The sequence below is a fragment of the Macaca nemestrina genome, chromosome 17 (assembly GCF_043159975.1).
Source record: "Macaca nemestrina isolate mMacNem1 chromosome 17, mMacNem.hap1, whole genome shotgun sequence".
NCBI classification, from domain to species: domain Eukaryota; kingdom Metazoa; phylum Chordata; class Mammalia; order Primates; family Cercopithecidae; genus Macaca; species Macaca nemestrina.
In genome coordinates, this window is record NC_092141.1 from 12,975,720 (window position 1) to 12,996,621 (window position 20,902).

Consider the following 20,902-nt stretch of genomic DNA (forward strand, 5'->3'; position numbering starts at 1 on the left):
AGTGAGCTTTCAGAGGGATGCAGTATTTGGAGATGACACAATCCAAGGTGTGTCTGACAGGGTGGGAAAGAGGGAATCACTGGAGTTGAGGAGCAAGTCGGGAGCTGAGAGGCCACCATGAATGCTGTGATTTCCAAGGATGCTCAGGTTACAGAATGAGAAGGGCTGAAGTGGGGAAAAGGCAATGGAGTAGGAAGTAGAGTTTTCAGTGAATGAGGAGGAGTGACCAGGAGGCTAGGGGTGAGGCATTGGTGTCACCCTCAAAACCCAAAACTGCTGAGTTGTCATCAGAAGGAAGTGGAGTAGCAATCAGAAAGTGGCAATGGCGTGGCACCTGGTCCCTCATCTTCAGGCCCTCACTGAGGGTGTAGGGATGGACTCAGTGTCCTCAAGGGACTACCAGGGGTCAGAGGAGTAGGCACAGGAACCTTCGGGGAAGAGAGTTTCAGAATCACAGAGTGGAATTCCCAAGAGGAAAGGGTTTGGGAAAAACCAGAGGGACGATGAATTGGAGATTGACAGAGCAGCTTAGAGATGAGATTGGGTGGCGAGCAGTGACCAGGGAAGCATGGCCGTCTTCTGTATCTAAGTGTAACTCACTCATATTGCGTGGCATGCTCAATTTGAAGTGATTTAACAAGTCACATCGTGTATTGCCCACAGAAATGCCAGCAGACGCTAGAGAGGATCACTCATGTCTTCAAAAAGTCCCAAAGATACCCAGATCTTCCCGAAGTCCAACTGCTGTCCTCCCCAAGCCCTCGGCTTCCTTTGAACAAGCCTCTTCAGGCAACCAGATCCCCTTTGATCCCTATGCCACCGACAGTGATGAGCATCTTGAAGTCTTATTAAATTCCCAGAGCCCCCTAGGAAAGGTGAGTGATGTCACCCTCCTAAAAATTGGGAGCGAAGAACCTCATTTTGATGGGATAATGGATGGATTCTCTGGGAAGGCTGCAGAAGACCTCTTCAATGCACATGAGATCTTGCCAGGCCCCCTCTCTCCGATGCAGACACAGTTTTCACCCTCTTCCGTGGACAGCAGTGGGCTGCAGTTAAGCTTCACTGAATCACCTTGGGAAACCATGGAGTGGCTGGACCTCACTCCGCCAAGTTCCACACCAGGCTTTAGCGCCCTCACCACCAGCAGTCCCAGCATCTTCAACATCGATTTCCTGGATGTCACTGATCTCAATTTGAGTTCTTCCATGGACCTTCACTTACAGCAGTGGTAGAATGCTCGATGCACCAGCGCTACGGAAGACCAATAGGAGTACCATGGGGGAAAGCACACAGCCATACGTACTTTACTGTCCAAAAATAGAAGAAGAAGAAGAGAATTAAAGAGAAGCAATGGAGACTTCTGTGCCAATCAACAAGAACAAATAGAAGACATTTTTAGAAATACATATACTGTAATATTTACCAACATTCAGTACCTGTTAATGATTTCAACAGTGCATTCAAAAATGTGCTTTCTCAGATTAAGATATTTAACTGCCTTTTCAAAGACCAGTATATTTTCTAGCCCATTATTTTTCTCAGGCATTTTTGGGGCATAAGCTCACACTGTAAGCTTTTCTCATTAATTCACTAGAGATAACGTGGAAAGGAAACACAGTCTTTTGGGAGCACAGGGAAGCCAGCCCTCCAAGGTTATGGAAGACATACCTGCGATGGAAGCTGTTGCCCAATGTCTCCATTACTATCTTTCAAAAGAGAAGCCAGACCCAGCTTCAAATCAAAAGTTCTTGAGACAGAGGGACAAAACCAATCTTTTTCGAGGAGAGCTAAATCAACTCAATGTCCCTCTACCACAAAACTGCCCCACTGGAGTGGTTCTGAACCTGTACCCAGGACTCTGTGTGGTCACTAATAACAGTTAACCTGAACTGAGTCCGCAGAACTCCACCCAGAACTTTCTTCTTTTTCAACCAGTGACCCAATCATTCCCGCCATATCTCTGCTGATAAGTACGTGTCCTAGATGAGAACCCTGAAGGATGCAGACCTTCTTCCCCCGAAGGAGATGCCACAAGCTCCCCAACACCGCCAGCCCCCTTTAGTTCCAAAGACTAGAGATGACCACATTGGTAGAAACGTATCTCGAGGCACAGGAAGGAAGCCGTACCAGGGATAATTCAGACAGGACTAGAGAATAACATCATTTCACATACCCTGGAATAAACATCCTGGGTTCCTATAACAGGACTATTACTTATGGGAATCCAACTTCTCCTTTTGTTTTGCTGTTATCAGTTTATCTTTCTCTCACTCCACTTTTCCCTCAAGGTACCAATCCTTTCCTGTTCCTCATTTGGCCATCTTTCTTTTTCTGCCCCAACATCGGGAGGGGAGGACTTCTCAGCTCTAACAAGCTGCCATACTCCTAAGAAAGCCATTTTTGACAAATGTAATAATCCAGGTTCTTCTGGAGAACTCATTCTCCACACGCACAGTTTGCCGCAAAAGGAAGTCGCAAGAATTTCTTGAGGAAGAAACTGGTGACTTGGTCCATCAGTCACCACGTTCCTTCTATTCTCATTTAGTTTTCAAGAAATTATTGGTTTGTGTTGCTCTGGGGAAATTGGAAATCGTTACATTGTAAAGACAAATACGGATGATATTTACAGGAGAGAATTTCAGATCTGGGTTTTTGAAAGAAAACAGAATTGCACATTGAAAACAATGGAAGGAAAAAGACAATGGTCGAATGTGCATTCCTCATTACCTCTCATGGCTTTGGCTGGGAGTTGGAAAAAACTAAAATTTCAGGACAGTCTCTGTAAGGCTCACTGTGGCTCCAGTTCACCATTTTATATTGTTGCATGCTGTAGAAAGGAGCTATTGCTGTTGTTTTGTTTTTTTATTTAAATCACTAAGGCACTGTTTTTATCTTTTGTAAAAAAAAAAAAATGTTGTTCACTGTGCACTTATAGAAAAAATAATCAAAAATGTTGTGATTTTAGAAGCTCTGTTTTTGATAAACCAAAGATTTAGAAGTCATTCCATTGTTAACTTGTAAAAAATGTGTGAACACAGAGGTTTTGGTGATTGCTACTCTGAGAGCTGCCAGATCTTATTCTGGGGGTGGGATGTGGGCAAATACACATACACACACAAATACACATGTATGTATGATAGATATATACATATGTGTATATTATATCTGTGTGTGCATGTATCTTCAAAAGCAGCACTACTGAGTTCTACACCAAAAGCCTTTAACCCTTAATCTGATGTGAATGATACCTGGCCTTTCTCACTATGAATTTCTGATTAATCAACCAGACTACACGTTGTCTCTCTGTGTATGACTAACGACTCCAACCCGATGACTCACAGCTACTTGCTTATCGTGAACAAGCTCATCTTGGCAGTGAATATGGATGTGAAAAGACAGAACGGCTTCACCATTAGTAGCTGGAAATGGTATCACAGTCTCTTATAGAGGAATATGAAAGGAACATGAAAATCATTTTACATTCCTTTATCTGCATTGTGTTTTAAAAGATCCACATGGTAAATTTTTTATTTTGCTTTTATGTCAGTCATCAGAACCAACACAATCCAGAAGAAAAAATTGCCAGTGTTTCCTTCGAAGATGAAGCTACTGGGGAAGAAAACCTTATTAATACACTCCACACATTTGTTCATTCCTCAGCTGTTGATGTTTTCTTGGGGTCTTGACAAAGCTTGCTGGTCAGTGCACTTTTCAGGTGTCACGTTTTGCTGTTTGTACGTTCTTTTTCTTCCCCTTACTTCCTTTGGAAAACAAATTCACACAGTGCCCCTATTCTGAGACCTGGGACTGAGTGTTAATTATATTTTTCCTTTGGGTATTTCTATCTGAGAGACTAGACCTAGTTAGGAGGCCTCTGTACTTCTCCAGATTGTGCTTTTTTATGGGGATCTTTTGGGCTATGACCCAGGACTGATCGATACGCCTGACGGTAGACAAAAGATAAAATGGTTCCTATATCCCAATGCAAACCAACACAGTTAAAAGAGCAGATCTCTGGATAACTGCTCTCAACCTCCTTCCACAGTCTCCACAAACCACATTCACCCTCTCTCTGCATAGCTCAGACATGAAATTTGAGGGAGAAAACTGGAGATAATTGGGAGAAAATTGATGAAGTTGGCTGCTTCCAGTACATCAGATAATCCATGAATATGTCTCCCATTGAGAATTTTATTTTAAATTCTTTTAAACTCTTAGTTGTGTCTTTTGTGATGACAATTCAGGCACGACTAAAAGATGTACAGAGACTTACGAAGATGGTCACATTCAAGTTTCCTAATGCTCTTAGAACCTGAAGATGACCATGTGCAGTTTTCCTAGGACCTCTGAACCCCCGTGGTGATGAAGACTTGAAGACATTTGCAGCTATCTGCTGCAGTCTAGTAGATTCATACTTACCTAAAGAAGTCAAAAAATTTATTCGTGCAAGTGCTTGCGGCAAGCCAGTGCTTATTAGTCGTGACCCTGCTTCTAACAACGTTAATGAGACAACACATATTCTATTGTAAGGGAGAAAGAGGGAGGAAGAGAGGGACGGAGGGAGGAAGGAGAGGGAGGGAGAAAGGAAGGGAAGACAGGAGATGGGAAGGGAGGCAAAGAGAGAAGGAAGGAGAAGGGAAGGAAGGAAAGAAGAGAGGAAAGAAGGAAGGGAAGAAAAAAAGGGCCAAACTTTCTGATCTATGAACTTCTCAGTTCAGCTAAGATGTAACACTATGAGAAGTAAATCAGAATTTTTTTAAGGAGAAGTCATTCTTAGCACTACAATAATTGTACCAGTAACTGAGGAAACCAAGACAATATTCACTTGAACAATCAAGGATCTGAGAACTGTCAGCCTTTTGCCATTCAAAAACATTTACATCCAACCTGAAAAAAAAAAAAAAAATCAGTAAAACCTATCCGAAGCATTCAAAATAGTTCTTTCCAAATATTATTTATTTTAAAGTCAATCGGCTCTTCTAGAAACAGATTCTGGTCTGGCTGAAAACTCCCACGTCAGATTTACTCATCCAGTGGCTAATATTTGATACCCACCATGGGCAAAGCACACAAATCTTCAGATAAACAATACTGAATTGATTCAGCACAGATTGTTCAGATTTGAATGACCAGGGAGTTGTATTTGCTACATATAAGAACACTGAGAATCTCCCAGTTCTCAAACTAGAAACCTTTTAGCTATGATTAAAAAAAAAGGAGGGGGGTCTTCATTTTTCCAAAAGGGAGGGTAGAGGTGGGGATCACTTTTTAGCTAAAAGCTATCTCTCACTCCAAAATTCTTGCACTATTCTTGGTGGACAAACACCAGTAGTCTATCACTTGGAGATCTTTTAATATTTCCTATCATTTAAAACATCCACGAGAGTTTGAAGATTTGTTTTGATTGCCAGATACAGAAGCCCCTTGAAAGCAAGGAAAGGGTGGAGGAAACTTTTATTGTGTCCTATCCCTATGTATCATAGCAGCTTTATAGACAAAAGGGACACTTACTGGTGAGCCTCTTGCCCTTAAAAGAAAATCATCTAAGAATACGAAGGCAATTTGATTTCCCCCTACAGCCCTCAGCTGCCTTCCTCACAGAAGGAAGTTCCTAATTGCTGGTACACAGTTTGCTATCAAATATCAGATATGAGAAAAATTGTAGTGAAAAGAGTCTGGGTTCTTGGTTTTCTCATAAATCCAATATAAACTGGTAGGTTGGTTCAGGGTCGAAATTGCCAATGGTTTATTAGACAGATGATACTGACAGACGCACAAAGCCCAGGTCCTGGAACAAGACGATCCTATAGTGCCAAGAACTGGTCAGTTGCGTTAAGGAGCTGAGTTTGATTCTAGAGTCCAGGTTTATAGAGAAACCATGGTTAGATTGAGATTACCCATGGGGAGACGATTGCAAGACAGGATGAGATCTGGGAAGAATTTTGTTGTCATCTGCCAGGGAAATTGTCATAGGACCCATTGAATGCAATAACATGTGAGTAAGTTCCCTTTTGATTCTGGGACTCAGCGATTTTCCCTGTGGATTAAGACAAACCAACGCCTGAAGGTCTCCTGTGCTTATTTTAACCATCTGCTCCCGTCATGAACACTGGAGCATGCATTTCCTCGAAGTGGTTTCACAGCTCCTGTGTGTTAGTGGAAAAGGGGAGTATAACGATGGGGATCCTGGAAGTTATTTTAAATGTTTTCCAAAGGAAAGGAACCCACACTGCTCCCCAGAGTTCCTCTCCAATGGCCCTGCAGTGGGAACGGAGGACGATGTATTGCTGGGTGCTTAAAATCCTCCCTCAGCGAAGCATAAAGAGACACTTTGTAAAGAAAAAAAGAGCAAGCATAGGTTCTCTGTGGGACCTTGTGGAGTGGTGTTTTCACGTTGGTCTCTTTGGCTCCATTATGCATAATCAGAAAGAAATGTGGGTTACTGGGAAGAGACAAAAAGCAGTGGCTAAAATACCAAAGTTGGCATGTGTTCTTTTTTTAAAAGAAAATGCATATATTTTTAAATAAAATGTTTATTTTAAAAAGAAATGTAAAGCTTTTTTTTTTTTTTCTCGTGGCTGTGTGATGTACCCAGGCCTTGTGGAATGTGCTATTTATTGTTATTTATTTATTTATTTTTTATTATTATTAGACTTTAAGTTCTAGGGTACATGTGCATAACGTGCAGGTTTGTCACATATGTATACTTGTGCCATGTTGGTGTGCTGCACCCATCAACTCGTCATTTACATCAGGTATAACTCCCAATGCAATCTCTCCCCCCTCCCCCCTCCCCATGATAGGCCCCGGTGTATGATGTTCCCCTTCCTGAGTCCAAGTGATCTCGTTGTTCAGTTCCCACCTATGAGTGAGAACATGCGGTGTTTGGTTTTCTGTTCTATTTATATGTGTTGTTTCCTTTTATTCCCACAATGACCCCATGAAGTAGTATCATTATCATCCTCGTTTTTGCAAATAAAGACACCAGGCTCAGAGGATACATAAATTGCCTAAAGTTACACGACTGAGAAATGGCAGAGCCAAGAGTCAGAATGCAATTCGCCTACCTCCAAAGCCCGGATCTCAAGCACTGCACACACTGCCTGAGCTGATACTTACTGTGGATCATACTAATACAATCAGAACCTTTACAAAACAGATTCTCAAGCTATGCATATGCCTATTAAGATACACACCTACATATACAACTTAGCCAATTCAATGTTTTCATCAGTTTAGTAACTGAGCAAGTTGAATAACAACACAGGATAAATTGGGTATCAAGAGGCCTGTATATATAGACACCCTGAATAAGACCTAGTTTTTAATCTACCTTTTCCTCTTAAGTTTATTCCTGCCTATTATTTTGTCATTGGTGAACATATGAACCACATAGGGGAAATGTCAGACTGTGAAAAGAACCCTGGAGTGGACAAACATCCCAACCCCTGGTTTAGCTAAGAACTGATCTTTCTCCCTACCACAGCTCTCTCTGCCCCTGCGTCAGCCTTACTTTCTGGTGGGCTCTCTCATGTAGAATCAACAAGGTCATGGGTTACCAGCAGCCCCACGTGTAGCAATTCCAGCAACAAGAGAGTTTCTCAGTCCTGGGAGTCCTGGCAGAAATCTCAGAGCTTGCTCTCAGTGGTCCCAGCAGGTAATGGTCATCCCTGAATCCATCTCTATGGCCATGAGAAGCGGATATAAATACACGCACAGGGTCTGGATTCCCTGCTCAGCCCTGAGCTATGGAGTGGGATCATTTGAATCTTATGGACCGGCAGTAGGGAAGGTGAGTTCTTCTAAGAGAAAATTGGGGTGCTAGTACCAGAGGGTGCTGAAAAGGCAGAAATAGTAGATTTCTACGACATAATTCCTACTTTCAGGAAGTTTGCCATCTAGCGAGGAGACAAGAAAATAGGGAATAATGCGTAGTCTGATTAATTGCATGCTATGTGCTACCCAGCAGGGCATTTAATAGAGTCTTGTGGGTGGAGGCGGAGGAAGGATGGATGGCCAAGAAGAACTCTCCAGAGGAGGAAGCCACTAAGCTAAGACATGAAATGACACAGGAGTTAGGCAGGCAAACTACTAAGGAAAGGGGCATTCAGGCTGAGGAAATAGCCCGTGCAAAGGCCTGAAGATTTAAGAGAATTGACCGTCTTCGGGGGATGTAGAGAGTAGAACAAGGGGGCAGGGGTACTGCTGGTAGAAGCGTAGGAAAGAAAAGAGGGCCAGGGCTGTCAGAAAGTACCACAGTGGCCGGGCGCGGCGGCTCCCACCTGTAATCCCAGTACTTTGGGAGGCCGAGGTAGGTGGATCGTGAGGTCAGGAGTTTGAGACCAGCCTGACCAACATGGTGAAACCCTGTCTCTACTAAAAATACAAAAATTAGCCCGGCATGATGGTGGGCTCGGAAGGCTGAGGCAGGAGAGTCACTTGAACCCGGGAGGCAGAGGTTGCAGTGAACCAAGATCGCGCCACTGCACTCCAGCGAAACTCTATTTCAAAGAAAAACAAAAAGAACAACAAACAGGGTGGCTGAAGCAACAGAAATGTGTTGCCTCACAATTCTGGAGGCCAGATGCTTGGAATCAAGGTGTCAGCGGGGTTGGTTCCCTCTGAGGCTGTGAGGAAAGGGGCTGCTCCTGTCCTTTCTCCTTGGTTTACAGATGGCCATGTTCATGTCCACATGGCATTCTCCCTGTATCTCCGCATCATTTTCCTTCTGTATGTGTCTGTCTCTGTGTTCAAATTTCTCATTTTTATAAGGACGCCAGCTGTCTAGGATTAGAGCCCATCCTAATGACTTCATTTTATTTTATTTATTTATTTATTTATTTGAGATGGAGTTTCGCTCTCGTTGCCTGGGCTGGAGTGCAATGGCATAATCTCAGCTCACTCCAGCCTCTGCCTCCCAGGTTCAAGCAATTCCCCTGCCTCGGCCTCCGAAGTAGCTGGGATTACAGGCACCTGCCACCATATTTCCAGCTAATTTTGTATTTTTAGTAGAGATGGGGTTTCTCCATATTGGTCAGGCTGGTCTTGAACTCCCGACCTCAGGTGATCCACCTGCCTCAGCCTCCCAAAGTGTTGGGATTACAGGTGTGAGCCACTGTGCCCTGCCTAATGACCTCACTTTAACTTGATTACCTCTGTAAAGGCCCTAGCTCCAAGTAAGCTCACATTCTGAGGTGCTGAGGGTTAGGACTTCAATGTAGGAATTTTAAGGGAACACAATTCAATCCATAACAGGGAGCAAGATGGGGGCCAGACCGTGAAGGGACTCGTAAGACACATTGAGGAGTCTAGACTTGTTTTGAAGACAGCGGGGCGTCACTGAAGAGTTTTAAGCAAGACAGTGCTGCTATAACCCTTTCACCTTAGAAAGATGATTCCAGCTATAGGGTGGATTGGAGTGTCAAGGACATGGGAAGGGTAGCACAGTACATCTGTGTGAATTCGTCTGATAAATTGCTGTGCCCTCCTTATTCTACAGACATGAGAAATGATGAGTAACCGAACACATCGAATTTAGGACACACAGAATGATGGGGTGGCCAAGTGCGGTGGCTCATGCCTGTAATCCCAACACTTTGGGAGGTCGAGGTGGGTGGATCACCTAGGTCAGGAGTTCAAGACCAGCCTGGCTAACATGGCAAACTCCCATCTCTACTAAAAATACAAAAATTAGCCAGGCGTGGTGGCACGCACCTGTAGTCCCAGATACTTGGGAGGCTGAAGTAGGAGAATCTCTTGAACCCGGGAATCGGAGGTTGCCGTGAGTCGAGATCATGCCACTGCACTCCAGCCTGGGTGACAGAGTAAGACTCTGTCTCAAAAAAAAAAAAAAAAAAAAAAGAATGATGGGGTTTGGGAGGCAGGCAAAAGAAAAGGTAACAACTTAGCTCATGGCAATAACCCAGCCAAAGGGCAGATGGTGGTGGAAATGGAGAGATGAAGGTAGGTTTGAAACATGTTAATAGAATGCAAAATACGGAACTTATTATTGGATATGAATGGGCAAGGAGAGAGAGGTTCTGGATTTGGAGGAGGAAGAGCTCAATTTGGAGCGTATGTTAGTGCCATTCACAGAAGTAAAGACCAGGATGAGGAAGAGTTACTTGATAGGAAAAATAATGAATTTGATTTTTGATCATCTGGTGTCTGAGGGACACTCAAGCCAAAATTCTTCACTAGAGAGGTCTGGAGCCCAGAGTGCCTTCAGTGGAGATATAGATATGAAAGGGGTCAGCATTCAGATGTTAACTGAGATCATGAGAATAGCTATGACCTATACAGTATGTGGAGTGAGAATAAAAGAGGATCCTGAGGAATGCCATCATTTAAGGTATTGGCAAAGGAGAATGAGAGGGAGTGGCTAGAAAACCAAGAGGGGATGGTATTTCTATCACTAAGCCTGGAGAAATTTTCAGAAAAGAGGGGGGTCTTTAATTCCTTCTAATGCTACTGTGTTCCACTAAGATAAGGAATGAAAAGTGTTCATTTGATTTAATAATAAGAAGGTGTTTTATAATCAAGGTGAGAGCAATTTGGATGTAGTGGTGAGGCCAGGTGGGTACAAACTGAGGAATTAAAAGGAGGTCAGTAAGTGGAGACAGTGAATTCAGGTGTTTCTCTCAAGAAGTGTGGCAATGTAAGAGGAAGACACACAAGACCATAGCAGACAGTCAGACATTTAAAGGATTGATTTTCAAGAGGAGAGAGAGATGAGCTGATTTCAAAGCTAATGAGAATTAGGTAGTATAAGATAGAGAAAAGGAGGCAGAGAATGAGATTCAGGTTAGGTTGCCTTTGGGATGTTGAGGCAGGAGAGAAAGAGGAGGGTGGGTGGAGATGCAGGTCTGTATGTGGGTCATACAGGTGTGGTGGGAGGGCACTGAGGAAATTTTCAGAGGGTGGCTTCCATTTGATACTCGAAACGAGATGGAGAGGTAACACTCACCTATGCGGCAGAAGATGAGTGAAGTGGGAGTTTTAATAACAGTGGATAATGTCTGAATTAAGAGCTGTGGAGAATGGGAGAGAGAACTGATTGGGAGACATAGAAGGATGCCTGGGAAGAGTTGGAAAACTTGACTGGAGATTATGCCTTCTGCACAATGGTAGGACTCTTCATCAACAGCATCAACAGCCCAAAAGTGGAAGCAGAGAAGGCAGAGAGGCAAGTTGAGCCAGGTTGACGGTGCTTTAGAAATGGGTATGAAAACAAGAAAACAGAACTGGGGGCTCAGGATAGGACTATAGAGGAAGTAGAATAGCGAACCATGGAATACGCAAAGTATTATGCTAAAAGTGAAGATAGGAGTCAGAAAGTGGTAGGATAAAAAATTTAGAAGTGGACTAAGTATTGATGCAATACTACTAATCATGTAATTATATTGCCATCATCGTGATCGTAATGTAAATGGGTACCCGTGTTCACACTTTAGTAGGAAAGATAAGGACTGAAAGGTGTTCATTTGATTTAATAAGAAGATTGCAGGTAACCAAAGTGAGAGTAACTTGGGTACAGTCATGAGGCTAGGTGGGTGGAGACTTGGGAATGGCTCAAAATGGAAGCCTTGATACCCACATGCCTAGACTGACAAGAACTCCATGTTAATCACACCAAAACCCATATCACACCCAAATGTTAAGGCATGTCCTTGTGTCCAGTAATGGGAAGAGGGATCCACTGCTCCTATCTTTTGTAATGGAACAGAAACACATATTCTTCGAGACTAGAGATCCTACAATAATCAACTAAGATGGGTTGTTTTGAGATGGGCCTGGGTGCCTCCTGGCCTCTAGGTGAAGGATTTGGTATCACAGCTGCCAAGAGGGAAGTCCAGGGATTTTCCATTTCCTCCTGCTACCAGCCTAGGAGGCTCATCGAAAGGTGTGGTGTTACTCCCCTGGTGTCATGCTTAGACAAGACATTCCCCTGCCCAAGTAAGCTTGGACTTCCACCAGGGGCTGGCAGAGAACTCTGAGTGGTATGACCCTCTAGAACAGGGTGTTAAATCCTGTGCTCTTGTTACGCTTTTCCCAGGGCAAAATTTGAGCCCTGTGTGCCTCTGCTGTGTATCAAATTGGTAAAGCTTCACACAGTTACTTCCCCAGGGTCTGGCAAGGACAAGACCCTGTGAGGGTGACCGTATAATTTATCATCTAGAGCACAACACTTCTGTTCAGGACAAATGTGAAATCCTAAAGGAGGCCAAGACAATAGGCATATTCTGGACTATCTCAGGCAAAATAAGGGCCATGGTCACCCTAAATACAAGCCACTTGAAGGACCTAGAACCCTCGTACACTTTCATGCACCATAGTTGTTCAGCTGACACAGTGCAGGGGCCAGGCTACTCGGTCTTATCTCTTTCTAGCTTCAAGATAATTTGAGTGGCAACCTTGCCCCTTGCCTAACACCAGGTTTTCCTTCCTTCCTTCCTTCCTTCCTTCCTTCCTTCCTTCCTTCCTTCCTTCCTTCCTTCCTTCCTTTCTTTCTTTCTTTCTTTCTTTCTTTCTTTCTTTCTCTCCTTCTCCTTCTTCTTTTGAGACAGAGTTCTTGTTGCCCAGGCTGGAGTGCAATGGCGCGGTCTCAGCTCATGGCAACCTCCACCTCCCGGGCTCTAGTGATTCTCCTGCCTCAGCCACCCAAGTAGCTGGGATTACAGGCACCCGCCACCACACCCAGGTAATTTTTAAATAGTTTTTTAGTAGAGATGGGGTTTCACCATGTTGGCCAGGCCGGCCTCAAACTCCCAAAGTGCTGGGATTACAGACGTGAGCTACTGCGCCCAGCCCAGGTTTTCTTTAGCAGTGGGTTTCCAACCCACTTCTCCCTGCAAGGTCTCTCTAACTTTAAATCTGAAGCTAAAACCTTCACCTCTTGGTCTCTGCCCTCCTCAAAACCTCTGGGATTGACATACAAACCAATCCAACCTTCTTCAGCACTACCTGTGACAAGAAGCATCTGGAGAAACAGCCTATATTGATCTGAAGGGTTGGGATGTCTGTCCCCAGAACAATAAGGACCTACCTACCTTACCTCTACACCATCAAGAGAGGTCACTAAAGTGAGAACTCCCCATAATAAAAACAATCTCCTCCAAAACAGAACACTGCAGCCCAGAAGGCGTGCCGTGAGGCACCCTCTTGCATTAGCTAATATTAATTTAATGTGTCCTGTGTCACTTGCCTGGTATGAAATAAGTCAATTCTACATACACTTTCTCATTTAACTCTCTAAATTTTGAGAGTTGGATTCTACTATCATCTCCGTTTTTAAGACAGGGAAAAGTAAATGATTTGCCCAAGAGTGCACAGTAGATGGTAGAGTCAGGATTTGAACCCCGGTGTGGTTGATTCTGGCACAGGTGCTATATTGTCTCCCCCAAGTTCTCATGGTGCGATATGAGGTGAGCAAGAATATTTTCAGACCAGGAGGCTGTCTCAGAGGAGTATGTCTGAATTGACGATTCTGCAGAAGAGGAGCTCCCCATGAAGACCACAGGATGCCTTGGGGATATGTAACTGAAATGAAGCAGATGTGAAACTTATTGGGATGGACAAGGTAAAAAGGCTGGAAATCCGCAGCCACATAGACATCAATATAATCCAAAATGACAGCAGGACGTGGAGTGCAGGAGTAGGTCAATCCAAGCTTAAACGTTGTCAGTGAGGCCGGGCATGGTGGCTCACAGCCTGTAATCCCAGCATTTTGGGAGGCTGAGGTGGGCGGATCACTTGAGGCCAGGGGTTCGAGACCAGCCTGACCAACATGGTGAAACTCCATCTCTACTAAAAATACAAAAAAAAAAAAAAAAATTAGCCAGGTGTGGTGGTACACACCTGTAATCCCAGCTTTTTGGGAGGCTGAGGCAGGAGAATCGCTTGAACTCAGGAGACAGAGGTTTCAGTGAGCTGAGATAGCGCCACTGCACTTCAGCCTGGGTGACAGAGCACGACTCTGTCTTAAAAAAAAAAATTGTCAATGAGTGAGGAGAAATAACTGAGAAGTATGAAGATGACAACAGGAAGGAAGGAGGGGGAGTGGTAGAGCCCCAGAACCCCACAGCATATGCTTCTGATAAGCAGGAGCTCTGGCATGAAGGTGGATTAATAAGAGTCTAGAAGCAGGGGTGAGGATGTGGAGGATTTCAACCTCACTGCCAAATCCCAAGGTATATGGGAATGGGGAGATAGGGAAGCCCCCACCTCAGAGTGTTGAGAAGTGATGAGATCCAGCCACAGATGTTGTAGATGCGGGGACACTGACTTACCATAGGACAGAGAGGAAGTTTGGAGGAAAAGAAGCAGTTTGAGTGTGGACCAGTGGCTAGGGCAGTATGGAGATGAAAGTACAGGGCCAGGCTTGGTGGCTTAGGCTGTAATCTCAGCACTTTGGGAGGCTGAGGTGGGCAGATCACAAGGTCAGGAGTTCGAGATGGGCCTGGCCAACGTGGTGAAAACCCACCTCTACTAAAGACACAAAAAGTCAGCCGGGTGTGGTGGTGTGCGCCTGTAACCCCAGCTACTTGGGAGGCTGAGGCAGGAGAATCACTTGAACCCGGGAGGTGGAGGTTGCAGTGAGCGGAGATGGCGCCATTGTGCTCCAGCCTGGGCGATAGGGCGAGACTCTGTCTCAAAAAAAAAAAAAAAAAGTACAGGAGATTATGTGTGATCTGCTGGAGCTTACATCATAGGCAGGGATGAAGAATATCAGAGATGGGAGCCATGGTGTGTTTACCTAGCCACAGGGCTGCTGAAAGAATTCATTCAGCAATCTCTCAGACAGAGAGGTCTGGAGTTCAGAGTGCCTTCAACAGAGATACAGATATGGAAGGGATCAGCATTCAGATGTTAACTGAGATCAAGAGAATAGCTATGACCTATACAATATGTGGAGTGAGAATAAAAGAGGATCCTGAGGAATGCCAACATTTAAGGTATTGGCAAAGGAGAATGAGAGGGAGTGGGTAGAAAACCAAGAAAGGATGGTATGCCTATCAGCAAGGCTGGAGAAAATTTCAGCAATGAGGGGGGTCTTTAATTCCTTCTAATGCTACTGTGTTCTATTATCTCCCAGATAGACAGATTGCTGACAGAGGAGGTGACTTGTCAGAGGGAATTAACCACAGCCTGGATTTACTGTGTGTTTGAGGAAGTCCTAGTCCCGTGAGCAGTCCATGAATGAGGGAGAGAGCAGGTAAGAGCTTGGGGATGAGACCCGGGTTTGAATCCTATTACTACCACTTGTACAATTCAAAACAAATTTTAAACATTGTTCTGAACCTCAATTTCCCCACTGGAGAAATGGAGTAAATCATAGTACCTATCTCTCAAGGCTGTGTGATGATGCAGATTAAATGGATAATATTTTCAAAGGACTTTGCCCAGTTCCTGGCAAACAGTAAACACTGGATAATGTTACCTCTTATTATACGTATTGGCAATGAAACGTGTTAAGGGTTATGGTAGAAGAAACGTTAGGTGATATTAGAGTATATAGTTGGGTCAATAACATAGTTGGGGAAGTGGGGTAGGGAAAGTTTTCTAGACATCAAGTTTGGGTCATCAAAGAGAAGGAGTTCACATTGAGATACCATCTCACACCAGTCAGAACGGCTATTACTAAAAGGTCTGGCCAGGTGCGGTGTCTCACGCCTGTAATCCCAGCACTTTCAGAGGCTGAGGTGGGTAGATCATGAGGTCAAGAAATCGAGACCATCCTGGCCAACATGGTGAAACCCCATCTCTACTAAAAATACAAAAAAATTAGCTGGGTGCAGTGGTGCACGCCTATAGTCCCAGCTACTCGGGAGGCTGAGGCACAAGAATCCCTTGAACCTGGGAGGTGGAGGTTGCAGTGAGCTGAGATTGTGACACTGCACTCTGGCCTGGCAACAGAGAGAGATTTCATCTCAAAAAACAAAACAAAACAAAACCAAAAAAAACCAAGATCTAAAAACAACAGAACAACAGATGCTGGTGAGGCTGCAGAGAAAAGGGAACACATACGGTGTTAGTGGGAATGTACATTAGTTCAGCCACTGTGGGAAACGGTTTGGATATTTCTCAAAGAACTTAAAATAGAACTATCATTCGATCCAGCAATCCCATTACTGTGTATCTATCCAAGGCAAAATAAATTGTTCTACCAAAATGACATGCACTCGTATGTTCGTTGCAGCATGAATAATAGCAAAGACATGAAATCAGCCTTGGTGCCCATCAACAATGGATTGGATAAAGCAAGTGTGGTACATATATACCATGGAATACTACACAAGCATAAAAAAGAATGAAATCATGTTCTTTGCAGCAACTGGAGGCCATTATCCTAAGTGAATTAAGGCAGAAACAGAAAACCGATACTGCATGCTTCACTTATAAGCGGGAGCTAAACATTGAGTACTCACAGCTGTAAAGATGACAACAGTAGACAATGGGGACTATGAAAAGAGGGAGGGAGGGAGCTTTTCAAGGTCTGAAAAACTACCTATTGGGTACTATGCTCAGTACCTGGGTGATGGGATCAATTGTACCTCAAACCTCAGCATTACACGATAGACCCATGTAGCAAACCTGCACATGTATTCCTTGAATCTAAAATAAAAGATGAAATGACAGAAAAAAAAAAAAAAGCCACAGAGGAGTCAAAAGTACTCCCACCAGAGGAATTCACATGTGTGAGGACTTACAGGCAAAATAAATAAGTTACATTGCAGAAAGCTGGGTGAATTGCAGAACAGTTGGAACAGAGGACAGTCGCACAGCTAGGGTGGAGGGAGGGGAAGACCGGGAAGAATTGCTGGAAATATCCAGACAGAAGGCCAGAGTGAGGGCCACAAAAGTGGAGGAAGCTGGTTGGGCACGGTGGCTCATGCCTGTAATCACAGCACTTTGGGAGGCTGAGGTGGGTGGATCACCTGAGGTTGGGAGTTCAAGACCAGCCTGACCAACATGGAGAAACCCCATCTCTACTAAAAATACAAAATTAGCCAGGTGTGGTGGCACATGCCTGTAATCCCAGTTACTGGAGAGGCTGAGGCAAGAGAATCGCTTGAACCCAATGGCGGAGGTTGCAGTGAGCTGAGATCGCACCATTGCACTCCAGCCTGGACAACACGAGCGAAACTCCGTCTCAAAAAAAAAAAAAAAAAAAAAAAAAAAAAAAAAAAAAAAAGTAGAGGAAGCTGGGCAGATCCAGCAAATATTCATAAGTATTAGTAGAAATACAAAGACTTCGAAATTGATAGAACAGAAAAGGTGGGATAGGAAGAGAGGAGAGAAAGGGAAGATCCAAGAGTCATTCTTGTCTATCTTTACTTCTATAGCCCTGCCTTTACCACAGTGCCTTCCCAACTGTGAATGCTCAATCAAGATTAAACAAAATACATAATATTCTCTTAAAATTATTTTTCTGGCCTCTACATCTGCATGTTGTCACATGAGATTCTGATGATCCACCAACAAATGTATCCCCTTGCTCCTCTACTAGGTATTTTTAATTTTTGCACCTGGCACCCACCCTACCTCTACCATCAAAATCCCCACAGAGAAGAAAGATATCTAAGGTTAACATGCAAGCAGTGCATGGACCATTACAATGGAAAGGGCTCTGCTAGGTCCAGGCAGGCAGACAGACAGACAGACCTGACCTACCTTGGAGGTTTGCTCTACCGCCATAGGGGTTTTTCTGGGAACCCAAGCATCTTGGAGAGGTGCAAATGAGTTGCTTATCATCTGGAGCGGCATGGAAGCTGTAGAATTTTCTCCTAGCACTTATAAGAAGCAGGCATTGCAGTTAGGTGGAAGAGAGATAGACTCATGAAAAAGCCTTGTGGTCTGTAACGAGGATATACTCAACAGTGACCTAAACTGACATCCGGAAATTGGATGCATACGGGCTTCTGAGCAGATGATGGCAAGTAAGTGTAATAACCCAGGCTGAAGCTCAACAACCTCTCCTCCACCCTCCAGTCATGGTACTACATATGGCATACCCTCTGCCCCTGAGAAAAATGAGTGCCAATGCAGGAAAAAGGAGATAACTCTTGAATGCCTAACATTGTTTCTGTCACTTCATAAAATGGGTCTGAAGACGCAAAGTCCAGTCATGGAAAATACACCTGAGTTTGTGAATTGGAATCCGAACCTACTACTCTTTTCTCCTTCCTAATGTTGCGTATCTCTGTTTTCTCTCTTGGACTCGCCACCTATTTCTTTTATTGTTTTATCATAACAGTAATTTTTATATTTATTAATCAACTTTTGTTTTTATCCATATTCTTCTACCTTTACAAATGTATTCCTCCATGTTGCTTGATATTGATTTTCTTTTCTTTTCTTTTTTTTTCTTTCTTTCTTTTTTTTTTTTTTTTTTTGGGACGGAGTTTGGCTCTTGTTGCCCAGGCTGGAGTGCAATAGGACTATCTCGGCTCACTGCAACCTCCGCCTCCCGGGTTCAAGCGATTCTCCCGCCTCAGCCTCCTGAGTAGCTGGGATTACAGGTGTGAAGAACAGTGCCTGGTTGATAATGATTTTCTATTTTTCCTCTTTTGGGGCTTTTTGAGATAAAAGCATAACTTGTTTCTTTCTTTCTGATAACATTAAAAATATCTCTCTGAAATTGAATGCAGTTTTGAGGTGAAACTATGGGTTTTTATGCAATATTTACATACTGGTATGTTTCTATATATTCTGTAATTACATTCTTGATTTCCTTTTTGATCTAAGAGGTAGCTTAGAAGACTGACTTATAATTTCCAAGTGTTTAAGCTTCTATTTGTTAATTTATATGTAAATATTAATTTTTAAAATATGATACAGAGAAGGGCACCAACATAAGTGTAGAGCTTGATAAATTTTTATAAAATGAGTATTCTCAATGTAACCACCACTTAAATCAAGAAATTGGACATTTCTGTTACCAGAACTGTAGAAGCTCTCTGCGTGCCACCTCCCAGGTACTATAGCACCCATTCCCAGCTTCCCCAAGATAAATTCCATACTGACTTCTATTACCATTGATTCACTTTGCTTGTTTTTAAACTGGATGTAAATGAAATCATACAGTATATACTGTTCTGTATCTGGCTTTTCTTGCTCAGCCTCCATTGTGAGATTCATCCACATTTTCATCCACTGTTAGGTGAAGCACGAATACATTCCTTTTTCTTTCCATGTATACGCCACCTTTGTATGATAATAAATTCATACGATTCGTTGTATTGTATGAATACACCACCTTTTTATTTATCCACTGTGTTGTCAATGGAGACTTCAAGTGGTTTTAATTTTTGACTATTACAAATGCTGCCAATACAAACATTCTAGCACATGCCTTTTGTGGTAAATATGTCCACATTTCTGTTGAACAAGTGAAATTGCTGGGTCATGAAGTGTGCATACTGCTTAGCCTTAGCGCATACTGCAAGCACAGCACTCTAAAGTGCTGTACTGATTTCCCTCCCACCAAAATGCATTATATGACAGTCCCACTTGGTCTGCATCCTCACCAACACTGGTTTAGCCAGTCTCTTTCCATTTTAGCTCTTCCATGGGTGTGTGGTGGAATTTCATTCTCATATCAATGGCATATATTGGATGATTAACAAGGTTGAGCAACTTTTTGTGTTCTTGGGCCATTTGGATAGTGACTGTGGAAAAGTGACTATTCAAATCTCTTAATCTCTTGTCAATTTATCCTGAAGGTTTCTTCCTTTTTCCCATTGATTTGTAGGATTCTTCTCTTTCTTTTCTTTCCTTTTTTTTTTTCTTTTTTGAGATGGAGTCTTGCTCTGTCACCTGGGCTGGAGTGCAATGGCACGATCTTGGCTCACGGCAACCTCATCTCCCGGGTTCAAGCGATTCTCCTGCCTCAACCTCCCAAGTAGCTGGGATTACAGGCACCCACCACCACGCCCGGCTAAATTTTTTTGTATTTTTAGTAGAGACGGGGGTTTTACCATGTTGGCCAGGCTGTTCTTGAACTCCTGACCTCAGGTGATCCACCAGCCTCGGCCTCCCAAAGGGCTGGGATTACAGGTGTGAGCCACCACTCCCAGCCCTGGAGTCTCTCTCTCTCTATACACACACACACACACACACACACACATATACACGCACACATGTATACACATATATACACACACACACATCTATCTATCTATCTATCTATCATCGATCTTTCTTTGAGACGGGGTCTTGCACTGTTGCTCTGTTGCCCAGGTTGGAGTGTGGTGGCCTGATCTCGGCTTACTGCAGCTTTGACTCCCTGGGCTCAGGTGACTCTCCTACCTCAGCCTCCCGGGTAGCTGGGACTACAGGCATGCACCACCAGGCCTGGCTAATTTTTGTGTTTTTTTAGTAGAGATGTTGCTTAGGCTGGTCTTGAACCCCTGGGCTCAAGTGATCTGTCCACCTTGGCTTCCCAAAGTGCCGAGATTACAGGCGTGAGCCACCATGCCCATCCAGATTCTTTATATATTTTGGAGTTGAGTTCTTTCTCTGTTTTATGAAGGTTGAATGTATTGCAAATAATTCGTCCCACTCTGATGATTTCTTTTTCATTCTGTTTTTTATTTTTTGAGACAGAGCCTCACTCTGTTCCCAAGGCTGGAGTTCAGTGGCACAGTCTCCGCTCAATTCAGCCTCCACCCTCCCAGGCTCAAGTGATCCTTCCACCTCAGTCTTCAGAGTAGCTGAGACTACAGGCCCTGCCACCAGGTCTTGGTAATTGTTGATTTTTTTTTTTTTTTTTCTGTAGAAATGGAGTTTTGGAGTTGCCCAGGCTAGTCTCTAACTCTTGAGCTCAAGTGATCTTCCTGTCTCAGCCTTTCAAAGTGCTGGGATGACAGACGTGTGCCATGGAGCTTAGCCTTTTTAG

General features: G+C 43.7%; 1 protein-coding gene across 4 annotated transcripts in view; it reads left to right on the forward strand.

Annotated features, from left to right (window-relative positions):
* LOC105473719 (myocardin) overlaps window positions 1–15,208 on the forward strand; it is a 110,056-nt gene extending 94,848 nt beyond the window's left edge. For 2 of the 4 annotated variants that reach the window (XM_024790230.2, XM_024790231.2), the window contains one exon: window positions 664–6,552. In XM_024790230.2, coding sequence (XP_024645998.1) covers window positions 664–1,235 — 572 coding nt within the window. In that variant the 3' untranslated portion in view covers window positions 1,236–6,552. Of the gene's footprint in view, window positions 1–663; window positions 6,553–15,097 lie in introns of those variants that run through there. The other 2 variants (XM_071082361.1, XM_071082360.1) reach the window with 2 other exon arrangements.
* Window positions 15,209–20,902: the final 5,694 nt, after the last annotated feature.